The 16,543-nt window shown below is 37.2% G+C and overlaps 1 protein-coding gene across 3 annotated transcripts in view; it reads left to right on the plus strand.

Annotated features, from left to right (window-relative positions):
• The window catches only part of KIF6 (kinesin family member 6), a 248,852-nt gene that overhangs the window by 177,294 nt on the left and 55,015 nt on the right, over positions 1 to 16,543 (plus strand). For all 3 annotated transcript variants that reach the window (XR_016281700.1, XM_089529584.1, XM_089529586.1), the window contains one exon: positions 16,295 to 16,345. Coding sequence is in view for 2 of the 3 variants with exons in the window: in XM_089529584.1 (XP_089385710.1) it covers positions 16,295 to 16,345 (51 nt within the window). In the remaining variant the exon portion in view is untranslated. The remainder of the gene's footprint in view (positions 1 to 16,294; positions 16,346 to 16,543) is intronic.

Raw genomic sequence — 16,543 nt, forward strand, 5'->3', positions numbered from 1 at the left:
TTCTGTAAAAATACTGTTGCTTGGGCAAATATTTGGTTTTCTGAAAGTTATGAGATAGACAATACAAAATGTTGATGTCTCTCTTGTTTATATCAAAAGCTCTGTGCATGCTGCAGTACTGGAATCATTTCTTAATTTTATTACTAATAAACCTGCAGGTTTCTTACATCTTTTCTGGTGTTTCATCATCCACATTGATCAGACTTTGTTTCTGTTCACTTGATTAGTTGTGAAAAAGTTAATTGTTAGGTCACCTGGGCCAATAGTTTAAGATGAAGCATAAGGAATCCCAGATTATTTTATGACGACAGAAGTATTGCCGTGATCGCAGGAACGGCGGTATAAAAATAAAGTTTCATTCATTCATTCATTCATTCATGATGACCTTTGTGCACTGGTCTTCTTTTTCTGCCGTGTGCAGGCCATGCTGTGTGGGTGCCATGGCCTACTTCCGGGGCAGAAAGGTGTGGCATCTCACCACCCCTTCCTGCTCATCTGTCAAGCCCCTAAATCCATGAGTGTTTCACTGTTGTCTATCATGACAAATAAAGATGTTATCGTCTTGCTGTGGGATAAAAGTAATATTCCTTTTCATTATTCTCCCTATATTCAAACATCCTGAAGTGCTGTTCAGGAATTATTCTGTGGAGAAATTATTCCTGCGCCAAAAAAATAAATAAAAAATACCCAACACAGGAAACAGTGTTTGCTGTGTATGGAACCCATTTTCTCTGCAGAAAGCAGGATATTTTTTCATGCAATAAATATGTTTTCCTCCACAAAACAATTCTTGTGCAACATTCAGGATGTTCCATACCAGGGCAAAACTGACCAAACCTCTTCTGAGTTGGAATCATCTATTGTTAGGAAACCCATTTTATATTTGGGAAGAAACAGGTATGAATATCATTTTAGTTCTTACTGGAATGTATAATCTAAAATGGTAATTTATCAAAGCTCTGATTATATCCATTGTAGTTTATCACCTGTGTCACTCTGTATGGTCGTAGCCAGTGTAATATAAAACCAATGAGACGATGCACATGCAAACCCTCTCCTTCTAATCATGCATGTGGTTACATAACTGCATGGAGAAACATTTTCTGTAATTCTATCAGAAGAAGATGTCTCTCAGGTGTCCCCATGACTGACAGGAAACTTTTCCTTTTGAAGTAGAACCAATACTTGGTGGTATTACAATTTATAATAAGGTAGAACCGATAACAAAGATATCTCATAGAATCATAGAGTTGGAAGAGACTGCAAGGGCCATCCAGTCCAACCTGCGGGGAAGTCCCAGGGTCTGGAGGCTGCAGCTTCCCCACGGATCAAAGCTGGACACCAGGAGACCATCCTTTTTGGACGGTCAGACCCGTGCCATAGAATCGTAGAGTTGGAAGAGACCACAAGGGCAATCCAGTCCACCCCTCTGCCATGGAGGAACTCCAAATCAAAGCATCCCCGAAAGAGGGCCATCCAGCCTCTGTTTGAAGACCTCTAAGGAAGGAGACTCCACTACACTCCGAGGGAATTTGTTTCACTGTCGAACAGCCCTTACTGTCAGGAAGTTCTTCCTAATATTGAGGTGGAATCTCTTCCTGTAGTTTGCATCCATTGTTCCGCGTTCTAGTCTCTGGAGCAGCAGAAAACAAGCTTGCTCCCTCCTCAACATGACATCCCTTCAAATGTTTAAACAGGGCTATCATATCACCTCTTAACCTTTTCTTCTCCAGGCTAAACATCCTCAGCTCTCTAAGTCGTTTCTCATAGGGCATGGTTTCCAGACCCTTCACCATTTTAGTCACCCTCCTTTGGACATGCTCCAGTTTCTCAACTTCCTTTTTGAATTGTGATGCCCAGAACTGGACACAGTATTCCAGGTGGGGCCTGATCAAAACAGAATAGAGTGGCACTATTACTTCACTTGATCTAGACACTATACTTCTATTGATGCAGCCTAAAATCACATTGGCCTTGTTAGCTGCCGCATCGCACTGTTGACTCATGTTCAACTTATGGTCTACTTGGACCCCTAGATCCCTTTCACATGTAGTTTTGTTCAGCCAGGTGTTCCCCATCCTATATCTGTGCATTTCATTTTTCTGCCCTAAGTGCAGTACCTTACATTTCTCTGTGCTGAATTTCATTTTGTTAGCTTTGGCCCAGTTTTCTAGTTGTTCAGGTCATTGTGAATCTTGATCCTGTCCTCTGGGGTATTAGCTACTCCTCCTAATTTGGTGTCATCTGCAAATTCAATGAGTATGCCCCCAATTTTGTCCTCCAAGTCATTGATGAAGATGTTGAATAGAACTGGGCCCAGGACAGAGCCCTATGGGACCCCACTGGTCACTTCCCTCCAGGATGAAAATGAGCCATTGTTGAGCACCCTTTGGGTTCGGCCAGTCAGCCAATTACAAATCCATGTAACAGTTGCCTTGTCTAGCCCACATTCTGCAAGCTTGTTTGCAAGAATACCATAGGGAACTTTGTCAAAGGCCTTATTGAAATCAAGATATACTATATCCACAGCATTCCCTTCATCTACCAAGCTGGTAATTTTATCAAAGAAAGAGATCAGGTTTGTCTGGCATGACTTCTTTTTCTGAAACCCTTGTTGACTTTTTGTGATTATGGCATTGCTTTCTAGATGTTCACAGACTCTCTGTTTAATGATTTGCTCTAGAATCTTTCCTGGTATAGATGTCAGACTAACTGGACGATAATTGTTGGGATCCTCTTTTCCCTCCTTTTTGAAGATGGGGACGTTTGCCCTCCTCCATTCTGCTGAGACTTCTCCTGTTCTCCAGGAGTTCTCAAAGATGCCAATGGTTCTGATATTATATTTACCAGTTCTTTTAATACCCTTGGATGTAGTTCATCTGGTCCTGGAGACTTATATTCGTTTAGGTTAAACAGGTATTCTTGTACTATCTCTTTACTTATTCTGTGTTGAAATTCCCCTTTTCTGTCCTCTGCTCCATTATCCTCAGGTTGAGCACCCTTTGCCTTTTCTGAGAAGACTGAGGCAAAAAAGAGGTTGAGTAATTCTGCCTTTTCACTGTCCCCTGTTATCATTTTGCCATCTTCTGCACACAGTGGCCCTACCGTTTTCTTTCTCATTGGAACTGTTTGAAATTGTGCCTTTAGTATCTCCCTTTTAAGAAACTCCCATCCATCTTGAACTCCCTTCTCTTTTAGTATTGCTGACCATGGGATCACCCCCAGTACTTCTTTAAGTTTACTAAAATTGGCTTTCCTGAAGTCTAGAATGCGTGTCTGACTATGCCTGGAGTGCATAACAAACTCCAGGAGTGCATGATCAGTCCCACCTAAGGATCCTACCACTTGCACTCCATTAACTAAGTCATCCCTGTTGGTTAGGAATACAGCAGTTAATATACATGGTTGGGCAGAAGTGTTTGTTATGCTCCTGAGGTGTACAGTTGGCCAAAGGTATAACTATTAGTCTGATCTTGTGTGTGTACATCATGTTTAAAGGGATCATCATTCTACCTGGTGTCTACATAGTTTCTATCAGTGCTTCTTAGCAAGAAAAAAACATGGGAACAACCCATGTTGAATATCATTTCCTCCAGCATAATTGAAATTAATGGGATTTCACAAAAGCTCAATTCTAAAACAAGTTAGCTGAATAAAGAAGACTATGTTGCTCTTAGACAAAGAACAATATTGAGATACAGAGACTGAGGAAACAAACCAGCTTCTTTCAGTTGTATCCATAGGAAAGAGTAAGCTAGAGGTAGACACAATCACACCAAACTCTGGTAATATAAAAACTTGCAAATGTTTCTAAAGAAATGCATAATACAGATGAAAGGCACATTAGGATGTAATAAAACATCCACAATGACAGTACTATACAGGAATTAACATGAAAGTAATCAGGGTTGAGTTACTATATTTATATATGTTGCAGCAGCTAATAAAATATATGGCGTGACTGAACACAGAGACTTATCCAAGGAAGGGTATGCCATGAGAAAAGCTACATTTGGCTAGAAATGACTCCCAACTGAGAGTGCTCTTGGAACTGCAAGGGCTGAACCCTTTGGCGATAATCGTTCAGAAATACATTTGCTGAGTACTTGTGCTCCCATTTATTTGTATTGATTACAGGTTTTCCCCCCAGTGCCTCTTTGTTTTCCTTGTTAATTTTTCCATAGACCTCATTTCATAGACCTGCTTTGGGAGTTTTTTTCCATTTCTTTGCAACACCAGAATGTAGGTGGTGCTAAGATACAAAGTTTTGAACACATGTCCTTCAAAAACAAAGGCAGAAAGTTAAGGTAGCTTTGACAATATTAGAAAAAACAGCAGGAAAGAAGTAGTGGATTTATGTGCAACCTTAAAGCTCTTCTAACCCTTTTACTACCTAGCAATCATTTATGAATTCTTCAGTCATGGATTCATGTGGGATCACTTCATACAATTGTTAACCAATTGAAAGCCTTGGCCATTTTGAAATCCAACAAACTCCATTTTTATTTTTTAAAAAATGCTTTAAAACTTTTTAAAATGCATCATAAAAACAGTTTTAAGCTTTGTGAAGTTCAAGGCTTCCATGGCCGGCATTCATAGTTTTTTGTGGGTTTTTTGGGCTATGTGGCCATGTTCTATAAGAGTTTATAGAACTCTTATAGAACATGGCCACATAGCCCAAAAAACCCACAAAAAACTATATTTTAAACTCTGTTTTCCCAACCCACATATACATACAGTGCTTTCATCACATCCCTATAGGCTAAAAGTTTCCTGTATGAAAACAAAAGTTGATATTCTCCAGATGCTGACTTCCGTGTGTACAAAATCAAGAGTGATCATGGAATATATGTTAAGGAAAATGCAACATGGGATATACAGTGAAAGAAATAAAACATGTATGTGAGAGTCAGGATGACTCAGCAAAAGCAATTAGAAGCCACACAGGTGTAAAAGGTAATGTAATTAACAAGTCCTAAATGCCAAGGACAGAAATGCAAAGTGGATAATTGAACACACCTGAGAATTGTTTTTTTTTTAAATTTTTTGAAATTTTATTATTAAAAGTACAGCTTATATGTAATATATACAATATAATACAATAATGACTACAAACAAATATAAAAGAAATCAAAAGCAAAACAGACCAACAGGAAAAACAAAAAAACAAAAAACAAAAACAAAATAATAATACAAACCAAGACATACAAAAATAAACATATAATGATTAACTATACATTAAGCTCTAGTTTTATTGCTCTATTACAAGAGTTTTTATTCGTTACTTCTCTCTCTATTCTCTATATCCTATCTTACATCATCTCGTCTTACCTGAAACTCTCCCTTTCCATTTCCCTTCCTCTATCACTTTTCTCTCCTATCTCTCTCTCTTATCCAAAAACTCTACCTACTCTTACCCTCCTCTACACTTACTTTATCTTCCTCTTATCCTAAACAACATTCTTCTCTTCTAATCTCTAAACTCTTCGTAGATTATTTCTTCTTTTCTTCAATTCACTAGTAGCTTCTTATATAAACAAGTAATGACTTCCTGTACCAATCTTGATCCATTAATGTATGTTTTGACTTTCTGATCTTTTATCTCTTTAAAAGTGGATCCTACATTCCTTATTCTATAAACATATCATAAACAACACCCATCAATATTATTAGAGCCGTAAAAAATACATATATATAAATTCCTTTTGCTAATCTTATATTTCATCCTAAATTCTAATTTCAGGTTATAAAAACAATCGCGGTTCGACCCCATTTTTGTTCCAAAAATTTTATAACCTTATCCCATTCTTCATTTATTTGATTCCCTTGTCCATCTCTTAAGGCTAAAGTCAACTTATCCATTGCCATTGCTTCGTATAATTTAAACATCCAATCTTCCATTGTTGGGCAAGTCTCGTTCTTCCATTTCTGGGCATAACAAATACGTGCTATGGTTACCATATAAAATAAAATCTTTTCATCTTTCCCTATCATTTTATTATCAAAAATACCTAACAGATATAATTCTGGATTTAAGTTTATTGATTTCCCTAAAATTTCACTAATTTGGCCATTTATCTCTCTCCAGTAATTTCTAGCTTTTTTACAAGTCCACCAAAGATGGTAAAAGGTTCCAATTTCTTTTTTACATTTCCAACACTTGTTATTATTTAATTTATAAATTTTTGCTATTTTTTCCGGTGATAAATACCAATGATAAAACATCTTATAGAAATTCTCGCGCAGTCCTTGAGAAACTGTGAATTTGAAATTATTTTTCCAAGTTTTTCCCCATTGTGATAGTTCTATGGGATGGCCTATGTACTTTGCCCACTTTATCATATGCTCTTTAATTACTTCTTCCTCCATTTCATATTTCAATAATAATTTGCATATCTTCCCGATCGAATTATCCAGGCTATCCAACATTAATTTCCCTAGTTCTGACTTTCCTTCCTTAATCTCTACCTTTCGTTGCTTAGTGTCTTCTTTATACCTACTCATAACTTGTGAATACGCAAACCAGTTGATATTCCAACCATCATTATTTATTTTTTCCTTTGATTTCAAGTTTACAGTATCTCCATGATTTTCCAAAAGGTCTCTATATCTATACCATTTTCCTTCCCTAACCATCTCTTTTCTATAGAAGGCTTCGTGGGGTGACACCCAACCTTCTATGGTGGGGAATATCCTATTTCTATACTTATTCCAGACTTTTATTAAAGCTTTCCTAATACAATGTTCTTGGAAGGATTTGTTTTGTCTATCTTTTTCATAAATCAGGTAAGCATGCCAGCCGAAGGTCGTTCCTTCTGCTTCTATCTCTAATAGATTGTTATTTTCTAAATTTACTCATTCTTTAAGCCAGATCAGACTGCATGCTTCCAAGTAAAGTTATAAATGGGGCAGGTTTAATCCTCCTCTATCCCGTGAGTCTTGCAGTAGTTTGAATTTAATTCTAGCTTTCCTTCCTCTCCAAATGAAGTTTGCCAAATCTCTGTCCCATTCTTTGAATATCTTCTCTGGGATCAAAATTGGTAACATCTGAAATAAATGTAGAATTTTTGGGAGTATCATCATTTTTATCGTGTCTATTCTGCCCATAATAGATAGATTTAATTTATTCCATCTGATCAGATCTTGTCTTATATTGGCCCATAATTTTTTGTAATTATTTTCAAAGAGATCTGTTGTTTTACTTGTTATTTGTAACCCCAAATATTTGGTTTTTTTCCAATTTTGATTCCGGAGACCTCTTCTAACAGCTTCTCCTCCCCTGATTTCATATTTCTAGTCATGATCATTGATTTGTTCTTATTAATTCTACACCCGGTCACTTCTCCAAAGTTCCCTAGAATTTCCATGATTTTATTAATATTATCAATTGGATCTTCAACAAAAAGAATTATATCATCCGCATAAGCCCGGATTTTATAGGTTTGGTTTTTTATTCTTGTCCCTTTAATTTTGTCATTGGATTTTATTCCTTTTATCAATACTTCCATTACTAACAAAAACAACAGCGGGGATAATGGACAACCTTGTCTAGTTCCCCTTTGTATATTGAAAAAGGATGTCTTCTCCCCATTTACTCTAATTTGAGCTTTTTGATTGTGATATATTTTTTTAATCCAATTGATAAAATTATTCCCTATTTTAATTTTTTCTAATAGTTTCAACAATAGCTGCCAATTGACTGAGTCGAAAGCTTTCTCCAGATCAATGAACATTATACCAATTTGTTTATCGTTATGCTTCCCATAATATTCCAAAATGTTCAGCAAGATTCTTATGTTCTCCCTCATGTATCGTTTTGGGAGAAAGCCCCTCTGATCTTTGTCAATCCAATTATTTAAACATTTTTTAATACGTTTGGCTAAAATGAAGGTGAAAAATTTATAATCATTATTGAGCAGTGATATTGGACGGTAATTTGAGGGTTCTAAATTGTCCTTGTCTTCTTTTGGAATCAGGGTTATTTCTGCTTCTTTCCAAGAGTCCGGGAAATTACCAGTTAAAGCTTCATTCATGACTTTTTGTAGTAGACCAACCAATTCCTTTTTAAAGGTTTTATAAAACGTTACAGTTAGCCCATCATTACCAGGGGATTTCCCAGATTTACTTTCACTTATTGCTTCCCATACTTCTACTGTAGAGATTGGCTGATTCAAAAATTCCCTTTGGTCTTCTGTTATGGGACTCAACTCGACTGTGTCTAAAAGACCTTGAATTTTTTCCAAAGTTACAGTTTGTTCAGTATAGAGATTTTCATAATATTTACCAAGGACTTTTTTAATTTCTTCTTGTTGTGTAAATATTTTCCCATCAGCTCTTATACGGTTGATTGTTTTTTTCTCTCTCTCTTTCTTTAATTTGTATGCTAGCCACTTCCCTGTCTTGTTGGCATGCTCAAAATGGTTTTGTTTGGTTTCCTTTAATTTCTTCTCTATTTCTAATGTTGCTTGTATTTCTAATTGTTTACGTATGGTTTTAATTTCATTCTGAATTTTCTTATCTTTCGGAGTCTTTTGGAGCTCTCCCTCTTTCTGTTTAAGAATATCATCCAAAATTCGCAATTTTTGTTTATTTTGTTTTTGCAATTTAATATTCTGTTGCGTAAAGAACCCTCTAATTACTGCCTTCCCGGCATCCCATACAACTGGCAGTTTAACTTCTTTATCCATGTTTTCTTTTATAAACAATTTAAACATTTCCCTAAATTCCTCTACTATTTTGTCATCCTTCAAAAGTTCCTCATTTAAAAACCATTTTTTAATTTTAACAGTTTCTTTCAAAATCAAAATTATTGGGTTGTGGTCCGAAATTTCTCTATTAAGAATTGACATTTCTTTTACATCTTTAATTAGACTTTGTGATATCAAAAACATGTCAATTCTGGAAAAGGACTCATGGCTTTCCGAGTAGAATGTATACCCTCTATCTTTTTGGTATAGGTGTCTCCAGACTTCTATCAACCCATGGTTATCCATGAGTTCAAAGAATTGTTTAGGTAATTTACCTTGTGTTTCCTTTATCTTTTTCTCTGAAAGTCTATCAAGGTTGGGTTGGATTACGCCGTTAAAATCCCCTAGAATTATAATATTTTCATATTCATAGTTTACCAATTTTTCTTGGATCTTGAGGTAGAAGGCATTTTTATTTTCTAGTGGCCCATATATACCTAGTATTAAGCATTTTTTACCTTTCCAGGTGATTTCAACACCCAGATAGTGGCCGTTTTGGTCTTTAAAAATTTCTTTAGATTCAGTGTGTTCTTTCACATAAATAATCACCCCTCTTTTACTCTTATCAATAGCCGAGATATATTCTTTCCCTAATTTCCTGTTCTTAACTAGTCTTTTATCTTTATTCCTAATACGGGATTCTTGTAGACAAACCACGTCTGCCACACAGGTGTAAAAGGTAATGTAATTAACAAGTCCTAAATGCCAAGGACAGAAATGCAAAGTGGATAATTGAACACACCTGAGAATTGTTAAGTGGACAAGGTGAGATGATGAAATCATTAATTGTGGGATGAACCAAGAGAACCAATGAAAATGGTTGTACACGCCCACTGGGTGGAAACTGACAAGAGTGGGTGGTGTTTTCCAAGGGCTATAATAATGGCTATGATTCCTAATGTATTTTGTGGGTAGTAGTGGATAGTAGTGAGGAGTTGTATTGGATAGTTTTGGAGCTGTATATAGTAGAATAAAGTAGATCTTTTATATAAGACTACTGAGTTGTCTGGTGTCTTGAGTCAAGATACAAGAGCCAGCTGGATCCTGAAGAAGTGGGAAGACTTCTGTGGAAGCAAGAGTGAGAAGGCTTGGAGAGTTTGTCAGGGTCTTCAGCCTATTCTCTGTAACTCTGCTGCTTTAGAGCAAAGCTTTAACCACTGGCCAAAACTGGTCAGCGCCGGTGCATAACAAGGTGGTGAGTTTGAGCCAGAGGTAAGAGCTACAACTCCCATCATCCCTGACAATATACACAGACCTGCCTATTTGCCTGACAGAAGTGATAGGAATAGGACTAGAATGAGAATACAGTGTGCTACATCAAACCTTTGCTAGAAATCTTTCCCGCTACTTCTAGTTTGATGTCAAGTGCCAAGCCAAGAGTAGAAATGTTGGTGCCAAAGCAATAATTGAATCAATCCTGCCTTCTTATTATCCATAGGCATTTAAAGATTGTCCAGAAATGTTAATCTCTTGTGATCTGTTTCCAGCACAATCAGATCACAAAGTAAGACTAAAATCCTCAAGTAAAAATGCAGTTTCCTACTTTACTCTCAGTGTCAGCAAATAGGAATGATTATACTGAATCATTTATTAATAACCATTTAAGTGTCTCAGGAGAGGCTGTACTTGCAGGAACAACTTATTCATGGAAAATCTAGCCAAAAATGGCTGACAGCCACATGGCTTTTTTTCCTCCGGTCTTTGGCTCCAGAGAGTGGCTTCATTTCAATTTCCACCCCCTATGGAGGTGTGTGGCATATAAATACCCGCCTTCAAAGTGGCTGGAAGCCACTTTATTTTCTTTTTCACCCCAAACATGACTTAAAAGGAGAAAGGGATAAGGGGGAGAAAAAGGGAGAATGAAACACAAATACCATTTCTTACAGTTACAAAGTTCTTACAACCAGCTTGAATGGAAAGAATTGAGGTGGAGGGAGGAGGCGGAGGTAGAGGAGGCGGAGAAGTCGAGTGATGCTAAAGTGGAATTTCCTTGATACTTTTTTTGGCATGAGATGGCATCCCTGCTCCACCACCCAGGGAAAATGTAAATTGTATGACTTAGGACCTTATCACACAGGGGAAACCGGGGAGAAATCAGGGGTTTAAACAGGGATTATCCCATGCAAAACACAATTAAAATTTTCTCACACATAGCTATTAAACAGGCAATAAACAGCAACAAATCATTTTTGGGATTTCCCTATGAATGATTTGTTGCTATTTTTTGCCTGTTTATTGCCTGTTTAATAGTGATGTCTTGTGAACCAGGAGCCCTGATGGTGCAGTGGTTAAATGCCTGTACCGCAGCCACTCACTCAAAACCACAAGGTTGCAGGTTCAAGACCAGAAAAAGGGCTCAAGCTTGATTCCTTTTGGGGGCGCTAAAATGAGTACCCAGATTGTTGGGGGCAAATTAGCTTACAGTTGTAAACCGCTTAGACACTGCTTAGGCGGTATGAAGCGGTATATAAATGAAGCTTGTTTGTGTTTGAAAATCTTCATTACGATCTTGTGTTTTGCCTGGGATCATTCCTGTTTAAACCTCTGATTTTGCCTGATTTCCCCCATGTGATAAGGTCCTTAGACTGTTTCATGAGCTTTGGTATAGGTTGACTCTGCCCCAGTACTTCTTTCCTTTCACCTTGGAGTCTGCTTGTACCTCACTCTTTTTTATTATTTATAAAGAGAAAAAGAAAGAAAGCAGATTTTCTTGGCAAGGTTTGTTTAGAAGGGGTTTGCCTTTGCCTTCTCTGAGGCAAAGAGAGTGTGACTTATTCAAGGTCATCCACTGGGTCTCCATCGCTGAGTGGGAATTTGAGCCCTGGTCTCCAGAGTTGAGGTCCAGTGCTCAAATTGCTACACCACACTGGGCTCAAATTAAAATAATTTCAATAATTTAAAACTCTAAGGATAACTGAGGCAGTCTAAAGACATATTAAACACTTAATGTTAAAATAAGTAAAAACAGTTACAATTCATGTATAGGTACAAATTACGTAAAACATGTGGTGTTATTTCAATTAACAACCAGTTCCCATCCTTGCTTTCCCCCAGGGCCCCGGAGGATCAAGTCCTTCACTTCCTCTGATCCTCACCTCTCCCTCCTCCATCTCCACTCCACTCTCTAGTTCTTTCTGTCCTTCACTACTCTTGGCTTTCTACTTAAACCTTACAGCCTCTGCATCTTTTTAACAATTTTAACAACAGTTTTCAGCAGACCAGTGCAAACTGACTGAATGGCACCATTGGATAAAACCACAGACCTCAAAGACTTCAGTGAAGGTCAGCATCAGCAATAGTGGGGACTCTAAGAGGAGGGCATTTCACAACCATGGGACCACAACAGAGAAGGCCCTCTCCCATGCCTGCACACAGTATATTGCCCCCACTCCTGATGTTACTGTCTATCAAGAGGAAATTTGCTTAACCACCAGCACTTGATACCTTTATTAATTTGCTTCCTTGCTTAGGTTAAGCATATATTCCCACCCTTAAGCTTGAAAGGCATAAAAGAGTGTCTTACAATTCCTATCTTAGGTTTGCAATCTAAATTAAATACGCAACACATATGGAAAGGGGGACAGAAGGGGAGAAGGAGGAAAAGAAAGACATGTACTGGATTTTGAGACCACCTCTGTGAAAGAATTTCTAGATATACTTGCTTCGTATATTTTCTCTGGGTATATGTACATTGATGGTGCTCTATTCATTCATTCGTTTCCTTGCTTGTCTCTGGGATGCAAGCACTGTCATGTGTACCCATGAGTTACTGCAGTAACAACCCAGCTTCCAGAAACATATGTTGGCCTTTGCTGCAAAAGTCTTGCTTTTTGTGCAAAAATTTAACACAACCATATCCCAAGTATGTTATTGTAAAAAATTAACAAAGGGATAGGGTTGCAAAAAAAGCACTTCTGCAGAAAAAAAATCAAGCAAAAACACCCCATGTGTATTTCTGCACATAATAATTTCCCTAAACACTTTGGGATGAGTGAATACTGTGTGAAAACTGTGCAAAATTCTGGCCCCTGTGCTATTCTTCTTGACTGATTTCCAAGTGCCAGGAAATAGTGGAAAATATTTTTTCCATCACTATATCTGCCTACTGGAACCATTGGAGTTTGTACAATGCATAACTGTTGGCAGAACAACAGAACTTTAGTATTTTTAAGTGACTGACTCTTGTATTATATTGCATAAAACTCTATATTGAATGCCATGTTATATTTAAGAAGTATCCTCTTTAACTCTTAAAGAAATCATAATGGCTATGGCTTCCCTTTAACTTCTATGGCTGCATCCTATGGAATCCTGGAATTTGCAATGTAGGGAGAGAGATTTAGGATTCTTAGCCAGAGGGTTCTGGTTCCTCCTACAATCTACAAACACCAGGGTTCCATGGAATTCAGCCATGATCATTAAAATGAAATCATTGTGTTATGTAGTGCGAAACAGCCCTTGGTTCTCTAATTTTTAGGCCTTGGAAATTTCTTGGTTTAACAGGTTTTCATGTTATATTTTTATTTTTTTATTTTTCTTCAAGGAATTTAGTCCAATAGCTAAGGAATAACATTAATAATAATCTTACCCTACTAATATAATACAGAGAGAGGCACATTGTAAAGTGATGTAATAATAGACACCATACAATATGTTTCTCTAAGGATTGCACTTTCACACTCTTCCATACTTGAGAACTACTTCATTTTTTTTTTAGAATAGTAGCTGTTTCACTGAAAATGGGTACTAATGCATTTTTTAACAATACAGTTATTTCTCACCTAGCTTGGATTCAACCACCCTTTCACATCCTGAAGTGAAACCTTTATGCTATTCCATACTGCCACGTACACCGTAGTCTTTCAGGCTGCTCCTCCTTTTGGCCTCCTGTCTTCCTCTTTTTCTCCAGTATATATAGATTCCCATGAAATTATTCCCATGTGTACATTATTATGAAATATGTTCATTCTCATGTAACATATAAAATAAAAGTAAGAGCAAGCCAAGTATTTATTTTCAAGAGGGCAGCCATAGTTAAAATCTATCCTGGAATTCTTTGTGCTCTCACATTTATCATGAATTTCCCGCAGGAAGTTTGAAGCTAGAGTGGGTCTTCCAGCACTAACAAAAGTGGATTTAAAATGGAATTACCAAGTTATGCTTTTGACCCTTATGATAATATGAAGAGTTCTCTTCCAACAACAATCAAGGGTAGAGTGCAGTGAAGGAACCAGAACTCTGAATTGTGTGCAAAAACAGAAAAACTCTTAATGTTTTTGTGACGTGTAAACTGGCTGAAATTTAATTCCTCTTTCCTCTACCATGTCCAGGTTTTCCTAGAAATTACTAGTATGCATTTTCCCCTCAGTTTATTGTATACTAAATCAGTGCCATCAGTGGGGAAGGTATTTGATAAAGAGTTTAGAAATACAGATTGAGTCTCCCTTACCTGAAATGCTTGGTACCAGAGGTGTTTTGAATTTCAGAATTCTTTTGGATTTTAGAAATTTGCATATACATAATGAGGTATCTTGGAGATGGGACTCAAGTCTAAACGTGAAATTCATTTGTGTTTATATACACCTTATACACATAGCCTGAAGGTAATTTTATACACAATAGTTTTAATAATTTTGTGCATGAGACAAAGTTTGTATATACTGAACCATAAAAAAACAATGGTGTGACTATCTCAGCCACCTATGTGGACAATTTTGGATATTGGAATATTTCAGATTTCAGAATTCTGGATAATGGAACTTCAGCCTGCATTTTATGTGTGGTGGAGCGGCAATATTTAAAATGGCATGAAAATATATTTAGGGAAAACAAGATAAACACCCAGAGTGAGGTGGGAACCTATGGCTCTTCTGATATCCTATCTTCTTTAGACAACACTGCCCATATTGAGGGACCATGGGGGTTGCAATCCAGCAACGGTTTACCTATTACTGAATTAGAGGAATTAAAAAGTGGATTACAGGTTCCATTCAGGAGCATGTAAGGATTGCCACAGGCTCAGAGCCTAATGAAGCTCACGACATACTATATAGAAGGATAAAGTCTATAGTTTAGTCATAGAACACATGTTTTGTATGCAGAAGATTCCAGCTTCAATCCGTGACATCACCATTTCAAAGTAGCAGGTGATGACACCCAGGATTAACACAGCCAAAATAAATAATACTGGGCTAAATGGCCCAATGGTTCAAACTGGTGTGAGTCAGCTTCCTATGTACTTTATGAAGTAGTGCCTATGATCACTGTTTATTTATTGCGGGGGAGGGGGGACTATGCTGTTTCATAACAGAAATTGTTGTAGGTGCATTGGTGCCATCCTGGGGTAAAGCCTTTGGAGAAATACCTAACGATAACATGTCTATTTCTTTAAAAATCCAGTGTACCTGGCACAATAGCCTAGCATCCCCATTATACATCAAATTCCTGGTCCCATTTCAAGCCCTCTCCATGTACGTACACCAAACTCCTATATATCAAGAATAGGTTGGAAATTAAACTCAGGTTTAATATTTTACTCCCACCTTCCTGGATTGTTAAAAGATGCCAATGGCCAATCTCCCAAGGCATTCCTATAGACTTTACATTGGACATCTCATGTATCCAGTGTCAGACTCTACCCAAGTTTATACTTGGTTGGTATGGATCCAGCTCGCACGTCAATCCCCTCACTGGAGTCTATAGGCTAAAAAGATAATTATTCCCTATGAAAATTGTCATTTTGTGAATATTATAGCTGATCCTCTCTTCTCACAAGTGAGTTTGAGATTCTTCTTTAAGATTTTCTGGCTCAAGTTACTTAAAGAGTAAACCAATTTGTTACACTGTTATGGTCTAGCTATCTGTTTTCTCTCTCATTCCTCATATATCCATCCCTAATCTCTATAAACCACCTTAATTTGGAACATGGGATTAACTATATACTTTGACAACTAAATAAACGTCCCCTTGTTCAGTTGGAATCTACTTTCATACTACATTCTTCAACCAAGGGGATATACAGAGCCAGCTCCTTCTGCATTGTTAATAACTGGTGTGTATTAAACACTGGTTGTTCTTGAACTTCTGTCATATCAAACACAACTCCATCTCCACTTTTAGATATTTTAGAGAAACGTTTTAAAAATGCTGGTAGTGAGCCTGAATGAATTACTAATAGCTGTTTTCCATTACTAAATTTATGAATGAGTTCCTGGAAGCCTCTTTGTCTTCCACTCTGCTTGGCTGATATATGCCTCTTTAATGGCAGCAAACTGAATTTCCATGGTAGCAACTGTGCAGTATTCTGGAGTTCCTTTTTTAGAACTATGTCCTAAATGATGTAATGTTTTAAGGTATATAAGAAATAAATTATTTCTCATAGAATTGGCAGCGTCAATGAGGTTTGGGATATCTCTTCCCTAGTGAGATGGGATATGTAGCCAACTGTCTTTGCAGTGCAGTAAAAAGTGAGGAAAGTTCTTAGTTAAATTACTGATATTCAGGATGCTGAAAATTATTTAACCAGCTGTGTTTTGCCTCTTGTACAGACCATCTGAAAGAAGAGATAACCCAGAGGCACATGCAAAAAGCAGCTCAAGGTAGGTATACTACACTAGTACTCAAACTTTTCTAGACAATATTGGCTCCTGGTAAATATGTAGTTACTTGTTGTCTACAGTTTTCCTGATGTCAACTACAGACTCCCACTCCAGTGTATTGCACACACTATTAGAGCCGTTTCCTTAATATTCTTTTACAATAAGTCATGAAGTAACATTTTCATGGTCTCTTCCCTC

Source organism: Sceloporus occidentalis, unplaced genomic scaffold, assembly GCF_023333645.1.
Source record: "Sceloporus occidentalis isolate IW3139 unplaced genomic scaffold, rSceOcc1.0.p SCAF_6, whole genome shotgun sequence".
NCBI lineage: Eukaryota > Metazoa > Chordata > Lepidosauria > Squamata > Phrynosomatidae > Sceloporus > Sceloporus occidentalis.